Genomic DNA, 18,607 nt, shown 5'->3' with positions numbered 1-18,607 from the left:
GCCCTTATCTTTTTGCATTGGTGATGGATGAGGTCACAAGGGGTATACAAGGAGATATCCCATGGTGTATGCTCTTTGCGGATGATGTGGTGCTAGTTGACGATAGTCGGACGGGGGTAAATAGGAAGTTAGAGTTATGGAGACAAACCTTGGAATCGAAAGGGTTTAGGCTTAGTAGAACTAAAACCGAGTACATGATGTGCGGTTTCAGTACTACTAGCTGTGAGGAGGAGGTTAGCCTTGATGGCCAGGTGGTACCTCGGAAGGACACCTTTCGGTATTTGGGTCAATGTTGCAGGAGGATGGGGGTATTGATGAAGATGTGAACCATCGAATCAAAGCCGGATGGATGAAGTGGCGCCAAGCTTCTGGCATTCTCTGTGACAAGAGAGTGCCACAAAAGCTAAAAGGCAAGTTCTACAGGACGGCGGTTCGACCCGCAATGTTGTATGGCGCGGAGTGTTGGCCGACTAAAAGGCGACATGTTCAACAGTTAGGTGTGGCGGAGATGCGTATGTTGAGATGGATGTGTGGCCACACGAGGAAGGATCGAGTCCGGAATGATGATATACGAGATAGAGTTGGGGTAGCACCAATTGAGGAGAAGCTTGTCCAACATCGTTTGAGATGGTTTGGGCATATTCAGCGCAGGCCTCCAGAAGCTCCAGTGCATAGCGGACGGCTAAAGCGTGCGGAGAATGTCAAGAGAGGGCGGGGTCGACCGATTTTGACATGGGAGGAGTCCGTTAAGAGAGACCTGTAGGATTGGAGTATCGACAAAGAGCTAGCTATGGACAGGGGTGCGTGGAAGCTTGCTATCCATGTGCCAGAGCCATGAGTTGGTTGCGAGATCTTATGGGTTTCACCTCTAGCCTACCCCAACTTGCTTGGGACTAAAGGCTTTGTTGTTGTTGTTGTTGTTGTTGTTGCTGCCACATTAAAACTAGGTACAAAGGAAATTTGCTTACAGCAGTTGGTGTCGATCCCAATGACTGCATATTCCCCATTGCATTTGGTCTTTGTGAAGTAGAATCGACAAGTAGTTGGGAGTGGTTCTTGGCTTCATTGAAGGATGACCTGAACATTTCCAACTCATCATCTTACACACTAATGAGTGACAAGCAAAAGGTAAGCATTGTTATCTCTATAATTTGGTTCTGATATTGTGATTGCAGAAGTTGGTCTAAGTTGACATGAATTTTGTAGGGTTTGATTGCTGCAGTGCAGAAAGTGTTCCCTCATTCTGAGCACAGACATTGTGTGAGGCACATATATCAGAATTTCCACAAAGTACATAAGGGTGAAACATTGAAGAATGATTTATGGGCAATAGCAAGATCTACAAACAAAATTGCTTACCACAAAAACATGGACCAAATAAAGGAACACAGTTTAGATGCTTACAAGTGGGTTGAGAAGTTGTCTCCAAGAACATGGATAAAGGCTTTCTTTAACCCTTTCTGCAAATGTGACATCCTCCTCAACAATATGTCTGAGGTGTTCAACAGGTATGCTGCAATCTCTTCTTCTTTTTGTTCTCAACAGCATGCCACTTATACCCTGTCTTTTTACATTGATTAAATTTTCTATGCAGCTATATTCTGGATGGAAGAGATCTGCCAATAAAGTCCATGTTAGATTATATTTTCCATAAACTAGCAAACAGGATAGTTGGCAAACAAAGGGAATCTGAGAAGTGGACTGGCCGGCTGTGCCCCAAAATTCAGAAGAAACTAGACAAATATATAGAATGGGCAAAGAACTGCATGGTTACTGAGTATGGGAAAGGTGTTTTCCAGGTTTTGTCTCTAAATAATACATATGTTGTGGATTTGAACATGAACAGTTGTGACTGCAACAGATGGGAACTCTCAGCCATCCCATGCCATCATGCCATTGCATGTTTCAGACATGAAAGGATTGAGCCAGAGAGCATGGTGCATGACTGTTATAGTGTTGAGAACTACAAGAGTTGCTATGGCTGGAACCTTATGCCTATGAGGGACATGAAGCATTGGGAGAAAATGAATGGCATAGATGTGTATCCACCTATTTACACAAAAGTCATGAGAAGGCCAAAGAAAAGTAGGAAGAAAGAGCCAGAAGAGAAAAAGGGTAAGGATGGTCTGAAGAAAGTAACAAAACATGGTGTCACTATGCATTGTTCTATATGTGGAGCTGCTGATCACAATAAAAAAGGTCACCACAACCATGTGAATGATGAAGCAAAACCAAGAGGAGCAGAGGAATCAGAAGAAGAGTATGATGACCCAAGCATCATTGCTGTAATTTCCTGCCTTCTACATTCGGCCTTTTACATTCATGACTTAATTTACTTTGCTTCCAATGATCATAGTATCACTGCATTTGCAGAACATTATGCCACATAGAGTAAATCCCATGCTGGATCCAACACAAAGTAAAGATTCCATGGTGTTCATGATGCAGGAAAGGGTAATTTTCTTCTGTACTATCACTCATTTCCTTGCAACACTATGAATAATTTGCTTCCAATGCTTTGAATAATCTCCTTCCAATGCTCATTGCTTTACAATGCAGGAGAGGTTTAGGTCACCAACAATTAGAGATTATGGTCCACTACCTGAATCAAGCTTTATTGCTAATGCTAGGGACTCAATCCCAGTAAGTAGAGTGACTACAGCAATGACAAGTGGAAGGGTGAGAAGAGCAGAAGGTGTTGCAGCTGAATCTGAACAAGGAGCTGCACCAAGACCCAGGAAGAAGCAGGCAAGAGGAGGGTCAATTGCTGCAAGGGGAGGGAGAACACCTGCTGCAAGAGGAGGGGCAAATGGTGCAAGGGGAGGGTGAACACCTGCTGCAAGAGGAGGGGCAAATGTTACAAAGGGAGGGAGAACACCTGCTGCAAGGGGAGGGAGAACAACTGCTTCAAGGGGTGCAAGAGGAGGGGCAAATGCTGGAAGGGGAGGGAGAACACCTGATGCAACAGGAGATAGCACAAGTGCTCCAAGAGGAGCTAGAGCTACTGCCCCTGGCTCCTACAACCTTCTCTTTGGAAATGATGGAGCAAGTGCACACCAAGCCCCACACTTCATGCAAGCAGAAGAGGAGGTTCTTGTTAGCCAAAATGCACCAAATGGTCTCTATGATGAAGGATGGCCTGATGACCTTCATGATTTCCTCTCACTGTTATAGCCATTTTTCCATCTCACCTAGTTTCAGTTCATGAATGAACTTCTCATGCATCTTAGTTGAGTTCATGAATGAACTGCTCCTTTTGTTCGGGGTTAAGAGACCAAGATACCAAACAAACCCTTTATGTTTTGCTCACGTTTCAGATGTACTGGATTTGGTCAAGTTCTGTTTGAAATACTGCTATTCATGTTATCACTGGAAATCCTCTTCTCACTGTGAAGTTCTATTTAAAATGCTGCTGTTTATGTTATCACTGTGAAGTTATATTCCAAATGGTGTTGTATATGCTATCACTATGAAATTCTCTGTTCATCTCTGAACATTAAGAATGCTCTTGCCAAGGTCTTATTTATATGTGAATATGTACGCAATCTACAAGCGCATTACAGAGTACAAGTGCATTACAGAGTAATATGCAATCTCTGTGTATTTTATATTTGTTTGAAATCTGTGTGAAATCTATCATGTTGTCAGCAAGGTTTTCGAGGAGCCGGTGAGTCGTTCTGGGTCAGCAAGGTTTTATAAAAGCTCCGGAGGTTTTCTGGAAAATAACTGCTAATCTCGTCCGACTCAACTCTTCCTACACTCCCACCCACTGACCCGTGGGCCACATGCCAGCTGTCAGGCCACGCGACAAGCAAATACGGCGGCGTACGAGCGAGGCACCGTATATGAACCAAATGGACAAGTTGTGGCACCAATTTTTGACATTTTGCAAGTTTAGGCACTAAAGTGACCGCGCCGGACAAGTTTAGACACCTCTGGTGTATTTAGACCCAAAGTGGTCGGACCCTTCCCCGACCCTGCGCAAGCGGGAGCTACATGCACCGGGCTGCCCTTTTTTAGTTCGAGAAAGGCACAACAAAAGAAAACGTGAGATGGATTCCTATTAACCAGTGAAGTAAATTTTCTATTTGACGTTGGAAATTGCTCTTAACCAAAACTTTTCTGTTATTGATTCTCAAGGAAGTTCATCCTACTGTAAGCCTAAATTCTGTAATTCATGAGCAACTCCACTGGACTCAGATAAATCAAGGATGGAGCGATAAAAGACCTGAAGGAAATGGAGCATATTAAAATCCATAGCTCTGGTAAAAGGATGCCCTTCCCACACAGCAGGTGAGTAGCCAAGCAAGCTCATAAAGTCATAATTCATATGATAAATTCAGAGATGCCACTTACCATCATTCAGTATGGCTATGATGAGAACCATGAATAATTCCAGAAGAATAAACCTGCAACCATAAAAGACAGCAAGATTACCGGTGGTGAAATACTGTCATGATTACCTACTGTATGGTGATGCAAACGGCATACATTTGCAGCCAAGTAGTACAAATCGACAGAACTCTTGTAGTAGAAGAAAACAGGGGAAATTCAGCTGAACTTTAGCGTGTAGTTCATCATGCACTGCAAGATGGAGAACACAACGCAGAGGCCAGGCTCCGTGAGCACGATGTCGACGCAGACCTGGCAGCGTCCGTCGTGTCTGACAGCGCGTTGCCGCAGGTGCCCAACAAAATCCGAACAAAGACAATGAACATTAATGATTGCAAGAAATGCATAGAAAATCCATAGTTTTGAAATATAACTATATAAGACAAGATTATTTTTTGCATACAACTGTATCTTATTGCATAGCAAAACTTTTCTATTACTCACTGAAGTGAGATGGTACTTCTTAGATTCCTCATCAGCTATTGACTGAAATAAGGGTAGTGCAGAAGTTAAAACGAGATTCAGTAAGCTGCTTCAGAAATAAGAACAAAGTACACTGCTTTAGGATACTTTATATGGGTGAATCTGGCCTAGATATATATCTTCCAGAAAGAATTCATGTATACAACAATGATAGACCTAGGGAATGAAGAAATAGCATTATAATACCACGAGGGCAATGGATCCAACTCACCTTCATGCAGTCAGCAACATGACCTTCATAGATGTATTTGCGGTGAATCTTAGTGCCCAGCTGCTTCTTATCCTTCTTGAAGCCAGCAATCTCTTGTCACTGTGCGCAATATCAAGACCGCCATCCAAAGCTCCCTGAAGTAGCCAACAGACTGAAGCGGGTCTCAAACAGATAAACTGTATGCTTCCTAACTCAGTAGCTTAGAACCCCCTAAATATATAGAATAAAAGAAACACACCAACAACAGGCAATAAATGCAGTCCAAGATTAGGCATACTTCAAGTCCATCAGTGAGCCTGCCATAGAGCGATGGATCAAACAACACTGTAAGTAAGCTATATATTTTTCTTGGCTTTCCATGTTTAGCAACTACATCCTTTAAAATGTCTATTATTTAGATTTCTAACCTATCCAGCAATATTATCAATCGTGCATTCAAGATCTCTAGGTAAACAAAATAAATGAGACTTTTCACCACAAATCTCATCTAGCCACAAATCATAGCATCAGAATAAGAGAACAAAGTTTAACAAAGTGACAACACAAAAGAAAATTAAAGCATTACGGCAGCAGCTCGCCATGGCAATCCTGAAAAGCAAAGACTTGTCAGTGTAGAAGGGGTATGTGAAACACTCTCTGCCTGATCTTCCTACTCTTTCTTGCGACTACAGATGAAAAGAAAAGCAGTGAACTTGAGGTCCAGATCTCAGATTCATGCATCCAATTTTTTTGCAAAAAAAAGCAAAGTAAAAATCTGAGAACTAAAACCAACTGATACAGCTGCGGGAGCCCAAATAGTTCTGCATACAAGAATCTTTATTTCCCCATAAGAAAACTTCTCCATACCAAGTTGTATATTCTTTGACACTTTCAATGGGAAAAATATACAGCAATAAAATTGGTCATTATTGAAGTTAAAGCACCATTCACCTATGCAACAAGAACATAAATTATTATCAGAGTTCTAACATCAAATGTAGGTGTAGTCCATAGATAAGCTAACTACCTGGAATACCTAGCAATTTAAAATGCTTGAAGCTGCAGAATGAGACAAAAAAAGGGAGACAAGAGTGAGAGCAGGGGGTAGAGCGGAGGTGGAGGCAAACCTGAACCGCCTCGGCATCCTTGCTCCTGTCCCTCTTGTGCCGGGAAGGAGAGGGTTGCGGGGCGCAGGAGATGCGTGGAGTCACCATTGTGCACAAGCTGCAGGTGTCAACGCCCATCTTCTGAGGCCACCGCACGAGCAGCCGCACCACCGCACTCCTCATGCTCCTCGAGGAAGAGGCGGAGTGCGGCCAAACTAAATCTCATAATCCACCATAAAATTTGGTTAAAGATCACAGTCCGCTAACTAAATCCAAATTGTTTCAAATTTATTAAAGATTCATTTATCCATCAATATAATAATCACCATGCTCATCTATTAGACTTAAAATCTCATAATCCACCCAACATCTTTGACTATCTTCTTAAGACACAATCTGCTAACTAAATCCAACTAAAATCTCATAAATCACATAAAGATTTGGTTTAATATCACAATCACCTAACTAAATCCAAATTGTTCAAGATTAATTAACACACCGAAAATCTTTGACTATCTCCTCAAGATCACAATCAACTAATTAATCCATCAAAACTCTCATAATCCACCATCCACCATAAAATTTGGATCAAGATCACAATCACCTGACTAAATCCAAATTGTTCCAAACTAAACTAAATATATGTTCATCCACCAATATTGTAACCACCATGCTCATCTACTAGACCTAAAATCTCATAATCCACCAAACATCTTTGATTATCATCTCAAGACACAATCACCTAACTAAATCCAACTAAAATCTCATAAATCACAGAGAAATTTGGTTCAATATTGCAATCATCTAGCTAATCCAAATTGTTTAAGATTAATTAATCCACCGAACATTTTTGACATCTTCCCAAGATCACAATCTACTAACTAAATCTATTGAAAATCTCGTAATCCACCGTGAAATTTGTTCAAGATCACAATCGCCTAACTACATCCGGATTGCTCCATGTTTACTAAGCTCATTTATCCATCAATATAATAACTACAATGCTCACTTACTAGATCTAAATTAACATAATTCACCAAACACTTTGACTAACTCGTCGAGATCATAGTCACCTAACTAAATCCAACAAAACCTCAAAATCCACCATGAATTTGGTTGAAAAATAACAATAACCTAACTAAATCAAAATTCTTCCAAACTAAATCAAAGATTTGTTTATTCACAAATATAATAATCACCATTCTCATCTACTAAACCTAAAATCTCATAGTCCAGCAAACATCTTTGACTATATTCTCATGACACAATCACCTAACTAAATCCACCTAAAATCTCATCACCCAGCGTGAAATTCGGTTTATTATCACAACCACCTAACTAAATCCAAATTGTTCAAGATTAATTAATTCACCAAACATCTTTGAATATCTTCTCAGGATCACAATCAGTTAACTAATCCATCAAAAATCTCATAATCCACCATAAAATTTGGTTGAAGGTCACAATCGCCTAACTAAATCCAAATTGTTCCAAATTTATTAGAGATTCATTCATCCACCAATATAATAATCAACATGCTTGCCTACTAGACCTAAATCTGCATAATTCACCGAACATATTTTACTGGCTCATCAAAATCACAACCGCCTAACTAAATCCAATCAAAACCTTATAATCCATCGTAAAACTAGGTTAAAAGATCACAATCACCTAACTAAATTCAAATTGTTCCAAACTAAATTAAATATCTATTTGTCTCACCAATATAATAATCACCATGCTCATCTACTAGACCTAAAATCTCATGATCCACAAAATATTTTTTATTACTATCTCAAGACACAATCACCTAACTAAATCCAACTAAAATCTCATAAATCACAGAAAATTTGGTTCAATATCACAATCACCTAACTAAATCCATATTGTTCAAGATTAATTAATACACGGAACATCTTTGATTATCTCCTTAAGATTACAATCAACTAAATCCATTAAAAAATCTCGTAATTCACCATGAAATTTGGTTTAAGATCACAATCGCCTAACTAAATCCAAATGGCTTCATGTTTACTAAAGAAGTCATTACTTCCTTGAGATTAAGGTTTCTTCTACCTCTAATGGCTTCTTTATTTCCTAAGAGGAGTATATCCAAGATCTTGCTCGTGTTGCTTTTACTGGTGAGCACATTGTTGAGATTGCTATGGACCTCAACATCCACCTTTGTGTCCACCTCCGCTCCCTGTAAGTCTGGACGGGCGTCCATTGCCTGGTGACGGGTTGATATGTGTGCTGTCTTGATCCCACATCCCGTGTTCCCTTGTTGGGCGACACCATGACCGCACGCTCAAGCACCACCAATGGCGAGCAAGAGCTTGGACAATTGACGCATACCTGAATTTTACCCACGGGACACGCCCGAGAACACGACGCTACCTATCGTCAAGGCCAAGGGCACACATTAGGAGAACATGGGATGCTTAATCAAGTGCGTGACACAAAATCCGCAAACAGGACAAGGACACCAAGCCGGATCAATGGGGAACGAAGAGTGCACAGGCACGTGGGATGCTGGAGTCCATCTGCTGCCACTACCCCCAGTCTCTTCTCTGTTGCCTTGTTTACCAACTATTTCAGTAGTGGCATCATCGCCTTGACTCACTTGTGGGGCCCTCATCTCTATCAATCAATATAATAATCAACATGCTCACCTACTAGACCTAAATTCACATAATCCACTGAACATCTTTTACTAGCTTGTCAAAATCACAATCACCTAACTAGATCCAACCAAAACCTTATAATCCACCGTAAAATTAGGTTAAAAGGTCACAATCACCAAGCTAAATCCAAATTGTTTGAAGCTAAATTGAATATTTGTTTATCCACCAATATAATAATCACCATGCTCAGTTATTAGACCTAAAATCTCATAATCCACCAAACATTTTTGATTATCTTCTCAAGGCACAATAACATAACTAAATCCAACTAAAATCTCATAAATCATAGAGAAATTTAGCTCAATATCACAATCACCTAACTAAATCCAAATTGTATAAGATTAATTAATACACAGAATATCTTTGACTATCTCCTCAAGATCACAATCAACTAACTAATCCATAAAAAAAATCTCATAATCCACCATAAAATTTGGTTCAAGATCACAATCGCCCAACTATATCCAATTTTTTTCCAAGTTTACTAAAAATCCATTTATCCATCAATATAATAACCAACATGCTCACCTACTAGACATAAATTCACATAATCTACCGAACATCTTTTACTAGCTCGTCAAGGTCCCAATCACCTAACTAAATCCAACCAAAACCTCATAATCCACCATAAAATTTTGGTTAAAAGATCATAATCACCTGCCTAAATCCAAATTGATCCAAATTGAATCAAATATATGTTTATCTACCAATATAATAATCAACATGCTCATTTCCATAACTAAAATCTCATAATCCAAGGAACATTGACTATCTTCTCAAGACACAATCACCTAACTAAATCCGCCTAGAATCAAATAAATCATCGAGAAATTTGGTTCAATCATCGAACTAAATCCAAATTGTTCCTACCAACTATGAGACGCCTATGGTGACTTCGTAAAATCTCAAGATGGTATGCCGGCTCAGTCTCTCGAAGGTGCTCATAGGGATAGGGTGTGCGTGTGTGCGTTCATAGGGGTGAGTGTAAGCGCGTTATGTGAGCACTTGTGTTTGTACTGTGTTAAAAAGATTAATTAATCAACCAAACATCTTGGACTATCTCCTCAAGATCTCAATCAACTAATTAAATTCATTTAATAAAATCTCGTAATTCACCATGAAACTTGGTCCAAAATCACAATCACCTAACTAAATCCAAATTACTCCAAGTTTACTAAAAATCCATTTATCCACCAATATAATAACAATCATGCTCACTTACTAGACATTAATTCTCACATAATCCATCAGACATCTATGACTATCTCGCGAGGATCACAATCAAATCTAACCAAAACATCAAAATCCACCGTGAATTTGCTTAAAAGATCACAATCATCTAACTAAATTAAAAGATCACAATCATATAACTAAGTTGTTTCAAACTAAATTAATGGTCTATTTATCCACCAATATAATAGTCATCATGCTCATGTACTAGACCTAAAATCTTAACACCCACCGAACATCTTTTACCATCTTCTCAAGATCATAATAACTTAACTAAATCAACCTAATATCACATAAACCATCGTCAAATTCTGCTCAATATCACAATACCTAACTAAATTCAAATTGTTCAAGGTTGATTAATCCATCGAATATCTTTGAGTATCTCCTCAAGATCACAATCAACTGACTACATCCATCTAAAATCTCGTAATCCAACATGAAATTTGGTTCAAGATTACAATGCCCAACTAAATCCAAATTGCTCCATGTTTACTAAATGCCCAACTAAATCCAAATTGCTCCATGTTTACTAAAGAAGTCGCTACTTCCTTGAGATTGAGGTTTCTTCTACCTCTAGTGGCTTCTTTCATTCCAAAGAGGAGTATATCCAGGATCTTCTTGCTCGTGTTGCTCTTACTGATGAACACACTGTAGAGACTGCTAGGGAGCTCGACAATCGCCTAACTAAATCCAAATTGTTCCAAATTGATTAGAGATTCATTCATCCACCAATATAATAATCAACATGCTTGCCTACTAGACCTAAATCCGCATAATTCACCGAACATATTTTACTAGCTCATCAAAATCACAACCGCCTAACTAAATCCAATCAAAACCTTATAATCCATCGTAAAACTAGGTTAAAAGATCACAATCACCTAACTAAATTCAAATTGTTCCAAACTAAATTAAATATCTATTTGTCTCACCAATATAATAATCACCATGCTCATCTACTAGACCTAAAATCTCATGATCCACAAAACATTTTTTATTACTATCTCAAGACACAATCACCTAACTAAATCCAACTAAAATCTCATAAATCACAGAAAATTTGGTTCAATATCACAATCACCTAACTAAATCCATATTGTTCAAGATTAATTAATACACGGAACATCTTTGATTATCTCCTTAGGATCACAATCAACTAAATCCATTAAAATATCTCGTAATTCACCATGAAATTTGGTTTAAGATCACAATCGCCTAACTAAATCCAAATGGCTTCATGTTTACTAAAGAAGTCATTACTTCCTTGAGATTAAGGTTTCTTCTACCTCTAATGGCTTCTTTATTTCCTAAGAGGAGTATATCCAAGATCTTCTTGCTCGTGTTGCTTTTACTGGTGAGCACATTGTTGAGATTGCTATGGAGCTCAACATCCACCTTTGTGTCCACCTCCGCTCCCTGTAAGTCTGGACGGGCGTCCGTTGCCTGGTGACGGGTTGATATGTGTGATGTCTTGATCCCACATCCCGTGTTCCCTTGTTGGGCGACACCATGACCGCACGCTCAAGCACCACCAATGGCAAGCAAGAGCTTGGACAATCGACGCATACCTGAATTTTACCCACGGGACACGCCCGAGAACACGGCGCTACCTATCGTCAAGGCCAAGGGCACACATTAGGAGAACATGGGATGCTTAATCAAGTGCGTGACACAAAATCCGCAAACAGGACAAGGACACCAAGCCGGATCAACGGGGAACGAAGAGTGCACAGGCATGTGGGATGCTGGATCGAAGTTCATCTGCTGCCACTACCCCCAGTCTCTTCTCTGTTGCCTTGTTTACCAACTATTTTCAGTAGTGGCATCATCGCCTTGACTCACTTGTGGGGCCCTCATCTCTATCAAACATGCTCACCCACTAGACCTAAATTCACATAATCCACTGAACATCTTTTACTAGCTTGTCAAAATCACAATCACCTAACTAGATCCAACCAAAACCTTATAGTCCACCGTAAAATTAGGTTAAGAAGTCACAATCACCAAGCTAAATCCAAATTGTTTGAAGCTAAATTGAATATTTGTTTATCCACCAATATAATAATCACCATGCTCAGTTATTAGACCTAAAATCTCATAATCCACCAAACATCTTTGATTATCTTCTAAAGACACAATCACCTAACTAAATCCAACTAAAATCTCATAAATCACAAAGAAATTTAGCTCAATATCACAATCACCTAACTAAATCCAAATTGTATAAGATTAAATAATACACAGAATATCTTTGACCATCTCCTCAAGATCACAATCAACTAACTAATCCATCAAAAATCTCATAATCCACCATAAGATTTGATTCAAGATCACAATTGCCTAACTAAATCAATTATTTCCAAGTTGCTAAAAATCCATTTATCCACCAATATAATAACCAACATGCTCACCTACTAGACATAAATTCATATAATCTACCGAACATCTTTTACTAGCTCGTCAAGGTCCCAATCACCTAACTAAATCCAACCAAAACCTCATAATCCACCTAAAATTTTGGTTAAAAGATCATAATCACCTACCTAAATCCAAATTGAATCAAATATCTGTTTATCTACCAATAATGCTCATTTTCATATTATAATCTCATAATCCAACGAACATTGACCATCTTCTCAAGACACAATCACCTGACTAAATCCACCTAAAATCAAATAAATCACCGAGAAATTTGGTCCAATCACCGAACTAAATCCAAATTGTTCTTGTTGACTATGAGACGCCTACGTTTGTAAAATCTCAAGATGATATGCCGGCTCAATTTCTCGAAGGTGCTCATAGGGATAGGGTGTGCATGTGTGCGTTCATAAGGGTGAGTGTATGCACGTTTATATGAGCACTTGCATTTGTGCTGTGTTAAAAAAAGATTAATTAATCAACCGAACGTCTTGGACTATCTCCTCAAGATCTCAATCAACTAAATTAATCCAGTTAAAATCTTGTAATTCACCATGAAATTTGGTTCAAAATCACAATCACCTAACTAAATCCAAATTACTCCAAATTTACTAAAAAACCATTTATCCACCAATATAATAATCACCATCCTCACTTACTAGACATAAATTCTCACATAATCCATCAAACATCGATGACTATCTCGCGAGGATCACAATCACCTAACTAAATCTAGCCCAAACATCAAAATCCGCCGTGAATTTGCTTAAAAGCTCACAATCATCTAACTAAATTCAAATTGTTTCAAACTAAATTGGTCTCTTTATCCACCAATATAACAATCACCATGCTCACGTACTAGACCTAAAATCGTAACATCCACCGAACATCTTGATCATCTTCTAAAGATCATAATAACTTAACTAAATCCACCTAAAATCACATAAATCATTGTTAAATTCGGCTCAATATCGCAATAGCCTAACTAAATTCAAATTCTTCAAGGTTAATTAATCCAACAAATATCTTTGAGTATCTCCTCAAGATCACAATCAACTAACTAAATCCATCTAAAATCTCGTAATCCATCATGAAATTTTGTTCAAGATCACAATCGCCTAACTAAATCCAAATTTTCTCAATTTTATTAAAAATTTACTTAACCGATATAATTATCACCATGCTCACCCACTAGAACTAAATTCACATAATCCACCAAACATCTTTTACTAGCTCATCAAGATCACACTCACCTAACTAAATCCAAGCAAAACCTCATAATCCACTATGAAATTTGGTTTAAGATCACAATCACTTAACTAAATACAATGTTCCAAACAAAATTAAAATCTATTTATCCACCAATATAATAATCACCGTGCTCATCTACGATACCTAAACTCTCATAATGAACCGAACATTTTAGACAATCTTCTCAAGATTAAATCACGTAACTAAATCCACCTAAAATCTCATAATCCATCATGAAATACGGTTCAATATCACAATCACCTAACTAAATCCAAATTATCCAAGATTAATTAATCAACCAAACATCTTTGACTATCTCCTCAAGATCACAATGAACTAAATAAATGCGTCAAAATCTCGTAATCCACCATAAAATTTGGTTCAAGATCATAATCGCCTAACTAAATCCAAATTGCTTCAAGTTTATTAAAGATCCATTTATCCGCCAATAAAATAACCACCATGCTCATTTACTTGACATAAATTTTCATAATCCACCGACATCTTTGACTATCTCATCAAGATCACAATCACCTAACTAAATCTCCACTTCATCTCCATTTTGTAAAACATTATTTTCAGAATCATCCAATGGGTATTAGTGACACCCTTGGGTTTTTGTAAAACATTTATGAGTAATAAAGATTCTTCCCAAGTCCTATGATTTATGCGACTGGCATGGCTAAGCATTACTATTAAACTTGCACATACGACCCACATTTATTTGACCACTACATGGTTAGAAAGGAGGGATATTAAGAATGTCAAAGGAGGGTGTCAATATCAAGCACATAGAGCATAGCTAAACCCTAGCTAATTTACTTAGCATAATAATGTCAAAGGGGTGTTAATATCGAGGACATAGGGCATAGCTAAACCCTAGTTAATTTACTAAACATAGCAATAATAGTAAACAATACTTTATGCGTGAAAAAGAATTGTAAGTGTAATGCAAATATGGGTTCAACATGATCAAAGTAGGTTGCTTGCCTCGCTCAGCAAAGTCTTCAATGGTTTTGGTCACTCCTCGAACGTCCTTGAATCTTTCGAAAGATAATGATTTCTACTCACTGGAAAAACAAAATAAACACACAATCAATAAACAATATGTGCAAAGGGCTCCAGAATTTACAGAAGTAGTATCATTGGAAAGAGGGAAGTTTTAGATGAATATTGGAAATACCCTGGATTTCAGAAAAAGAGAAATGGTATTGTGAGCCAGATCGGGTCTGCCTGATGCAGCAGCAGCAGTATAGGTGGTTGATTAGGATAACTCGGTTGGCCTCCAGTGGCTGGAGTTGAAGCTTGCTGCCCTGAAGATGCTTGACCAGCGCCACCTGGACCACCATAGCTCGGTGCAGTACCACCATCCTGAGTTGAGTTAGCAGCTGATGCCCCATAGCCACAGATGCCCCATAGTTCTGCTAATCATATCCAGGCTGCTGCGAGTAAGTCATCCCTTGGGTCTGATAACCAGAGTAATCATAAGCTTGCTGCCCGCCACTCTGCTGAGAGTGCGTAGAATCACCATACCCTTGTGAAGCATGAGTAGCAGACTGGCTGTAATTGTAGCTGCTAGCATCAGGAGGTGCAGCGGTTCCAGTGGCGTACTGTTGCTGTTGGGGTTGCTGTTGTTGGTTATAGTAGTCATAGCCAGTGCCAGTGGGGCTGCTCTGCCATAAGGTTGCTGGCCATACTATGGTGGTGCACCAGGATAAGCTCCAGGCTGCATGTACAGGCTGTTGTGTTGCTGGTGCATTAGGCGCACCCCAGTTTGCCCGAGGAAGGGGAGGGTGGTAGCTCTGTTAGATTTCTGGCATGCAACAACAACAACAACAACAACAAGCCTTAAGGAACCCTCTCTTACACGCATCATATGACCAATATAGTGTTGAAAAGTGATTTTTTGTCTCTTTAGTTTTATTGTCAAAAACCTCCTTTGTGCACAAGAAAAACTTGCTTCCTGGGTTAGTCCTTCTAAGCTCTTGGCCATAATCCCACAACATCTTGTACTGGTCATCATCCTCTCCTCTGATCGACCTAACTGCCGCTCTTCTTGCCCTTCCTAGCTTACTTCTCTTAGCAATCATGTTATATTCTGTCTGCACCTTCTCCGAAAACTTCCTCAAAGGCATTTTCTCATTATCTCTGAATTCACCTCTGAATTTTGCAGTCAGAAATGGGGCAGTGAGAGCTTTAAGGTCCCAAGCTTTGGTGCATGTGTGATTATCAAGATATTTCTTGATCTGAATGCTACTACTCCTGTTATCTTTGCCTGCCTTCAAATACCAAGTACATCCAGGCTTGCAAATAGCTTCTAATTTAGTGGTCGTATTCCTTGTTTTCTTCACCTTCACTCTGTTTCTCACACTATAGGAAACTAGTGCAAGCCTGAGCTCTTTCATGTCACCAAATACCATGCCAACTTTGAAAGCAGGAGCATTAAGATCAGTGCATGGATTGAATGTGTTGAACCTATACTTGAGCTTATCTTTCTCTTCTTTTGAAAATTCCAAGTGACTATCATCTAGGACATCTTCAGGAAGTTCTCCTTCATAATCAGGCAAAATCTCCTTCTCTCTGTGATCATCAACATCTTTATCTACATTACTATCAAATAGGTCGTCATCACCATCTGCTACTTCATAATCACTCTCGTAGAAGTCCTCGTCTGTTACAATTTCTTCTGTGTTCTGATGTAAATCATCATCATCTTCAGAGCTTGTACTGTCACCATTCTCGCAGTTGTCAAATTCAGCCTCTAATTCTTTATTACCAACACCAGAACTACAGCCTTCACCAAATGGGATGAAACTCTTTGCTCTGATATAACTAATATCTCCTGCACTTTCTGGTATTTCAGACCAGAAAGCATTTTCTTTGCCCTTTCCAGACTTAACTTGAGTTATTACTTTACTTGGTTCATTCAGTCCATGCAGCAACACATCATCATCATTGTTTAGTAACTGCAGAGTGTCACCATGGTCTACCAGCAGGACCAAGTTCTTGTGTTCTACTGTTGCAGCAATCATGAGCACTATATCTGCATCACACGACATCAGGTGAAGCCCATCACAAAAAGATTTACCGGGTTGGCACCAATGCACATCCATCTTGGAGTTTGCTCTGTCATGGCCCAGTTGGAAAAGGAATAAATTAGACCAAGTATCACTCTGACAGTAGTCAAACCAGTCCACTTCATGATCTATATACTTCATGTCGCTACCAGGTCCACAAAAAAATCCCTTGTGATGGATTTCAACTGTGAACAGACCATCAAATAGCCCTGCATTATTAAAATAGAACAAATATTCAGATAACTATGTTGCACATATATTCAGCACAGATTTCACTTATGTACAAAAGAATTAGTTACCTACTCAGTACACAACATGTCAACATCCATATATTTAGTTTACTAAACAGATAATTATTTGGTTTAATAAACACTTAATTATTCACTACTTTACATACAACTGCACACATTCAGTACATCTGTACTGCATAGCACAAACTGAGCACATATATTCAGTTTTGTGCAGTGCACACATTCAGTAGATAACCTATCACCAAAATTCAGTTTAAGTGTACATCAGGTGTCACCAAAATTCAGTTTACTGTACGATAACTGAAGACAAAATTCAGTTACAAATCTTCTGAAAAAATTAGTTCGAACAATCTACAAATCTGAGGCGCAATGACCAATGACCAACAAGACAAATAATCATAGATCAGAAATATTGTAGCCTAATTTGTTGCGCACATAAGCATGAGCAACTGCTGACAAGAAAGACGCCTACTTTCAAAAACCCCAAATAAATCCTAGCGAAAATCAGGATCAATGCACCCATATCTGATCCGCAATAGTCCACATACACATCACGCATACCATTGAAGAAAGATGAAGATCAAGCAAGGCAAAAGAGCAGGCAATCCCTAGCCGACGCATATGCATGGACGAGGAATAGAGAATCGGGATGAAGAGAAAACTGGAAGGGTGTGACTTACCATACGTAGGAGCTGCTTCGCCTGGAAGACGACGGCGAGGGTCATCCATCGCATCCGCTGCCGATCGCCGTGCCGCACCACCTCCGCCACCTTCGCCTCCGATTGATCGTGAGAAAGCAGAGACAAATATAGGCGCAAATATAGCAGGCAATCAGTTCCCGCGGTTGGATAGACTTTTTTGCAATACTTAATAAAAGCTCCGGGGGTTTTCTGGAAAATAACCGCTAATCTCATCCGACTCAACTCTTCCTACACTCCCACCCACTGACCCGTGGGCCACATGCCAGCTGTCAGGCCACGCGACAAGCAAATACGGCGGCGTACGAGCGAGGCACCGTATATGAACCAAATGGACAAGTTGTGGCACCAGTTTTTGACATTTTGCAAGTTTAGGCACTAAAGTGACCGCGCCGGACAAGTTTAGGCACCTCTGGTGTATTTACCTCCCTACATTTCTGTAAGAGGCTATTTCCAGGACTTGAACCCGTGACCTCATGGTCACAAGGCAGCAGCTTTACCACTGTGCCTTTCTCGAAGTAAAAAAAGCAAAGTCGGAGAGGGAAATTACTGTATTAGTTAAGACAACTAATTTGCATACAATGGCAGCAATGCACAAGCAGTGTCAGTGTTAGCGTGTACTTATTTCAGAGATGATTGGAGTAACCGTTGACAGGTTCAGCAGCCACCATCTAATCGAATCACAATTAATAGACTAGTAGGCAAAGATATTGGAGGGCTACTTTCAGATCAATTCATGACTATACGTATAGTATGAGCTATTCCTATCGCCGCGGACTTGTTGAACACGGCAATACTGGTGAACAAAAGCACAAGTGTGTGTG

General features: G+C 39.3%; 1 protein-coding gene, 1 long non-coding RNA gene and 1 pseudogene across 5 annotated transcripts; 1 reads left to right on the top strand and 2 right to left on the bottom strand.

Moving 5' to 3' along the window:
• The first annotated feature begins 790 nt into the window (after positions 1-790).
• Positions 791-3,376, top strand: LOC123113599 (uncharacterized). 2 transcript variants are annotated; one of them, XM_044534895.1, is made up of 5 exons: positions 791-1,128; positions 1,207-1,508; positions 1,595-2,285; positions 2,374-2,454; positions 2,631-2,836. In XM_044534895.1, exons 1-5 carry the CDS (start codon positions 1,111-1,113, stop codon positions 2,649-2,651), a joined length of 1,113 nt encoding a protein of 370 aa, XP_044390830.1. In that variant the 5' UTR covers positions 791-1,110; the 3' UTR covers positions 2,652-2,836. The 2 variants fall into 2 exon arrangements, with proteins under 2 accessions (XP_044390830.1, XP_044390829.1); XM_044534894.1 differs by having other exon boundaries at positions 793-1,128; positions 2,560-3,376.
• LOC123113601 (uncharacterized) lies at positions 861-5,627 on the bottom strand. Of its 3 annotated transcripts, XR_006456086.1 has the most exons (7): positions 5,325-5,627; positions 5,087-5,220; positions 4,837-4,878; positions 4,492-4,663; positions 4,357-4,409; positions 1,405-1,616; positions 861-1,077 (listed from the first exon to the last, which is right to left on the bottom strand). It is a non-coding gene; the product is annotated as an uncharacterized lncRNA (long non-coding RNA). The 3 variants fall into 3 exon arrangements; XR_006456084.1 differs by having other exon boundaries at positions 4,357-4,663; positions 5,325-5,626; XR_006456085.1 differs by lacking the exon at positions 4,837-4,878 and having other exon boundaries at positions 4,357-4,663; positions 5,325-5,626.
• A 35-nt stretch (positions 5,628-5,662) lies between these two features.
• On the bottom strand, positions 5,663-16,900 carry LOC123113600 (uncharacterized; annotated as a pseudogene).
• Between the last annotated feature and the right edge of the window lie 1,707 nt (positions 16,901-18,607).

Source organism: Triticum aestivum, chromosome 5B (assembly GCF_018294505.1).
Source record: "Triticum aestivum cultivar Chinese Spring chromosome 5B, IWGSC CS RefSeq v2.1, whole genome shotgun sequence".
NCBI classification, from domain to species: domain Eukaryota; kingdom Viridiplantae; phylum Streptophyta; class Magnoliopsida; order Poales; family Poaceae; genus Triticum; species Triticum aestivum.
This window is presented reverse-complemented; position numbering and strand designations above follow the sequence as displayed.

Excerpts from the sequence above, each read along its gene's own strand:
- LOC123113599 (XM_044534894.1), top strand. Across the intron at positions 1,509-1,594 it reads ATGTCTGAGGTGTTCAACAG|CTATATTCTGGATGGAAGAG; the intron begins GTATGCTGCAAT and ends TTTTCTATGCAG. Across the intron at positions 2,455-2,559 it reads TGTTCATGATGCAGGAAAGG|GAGAGGTTTAGGTCACCAAC; the intron begins GTAATTTTCTTC and ends TTTACAATGCAG.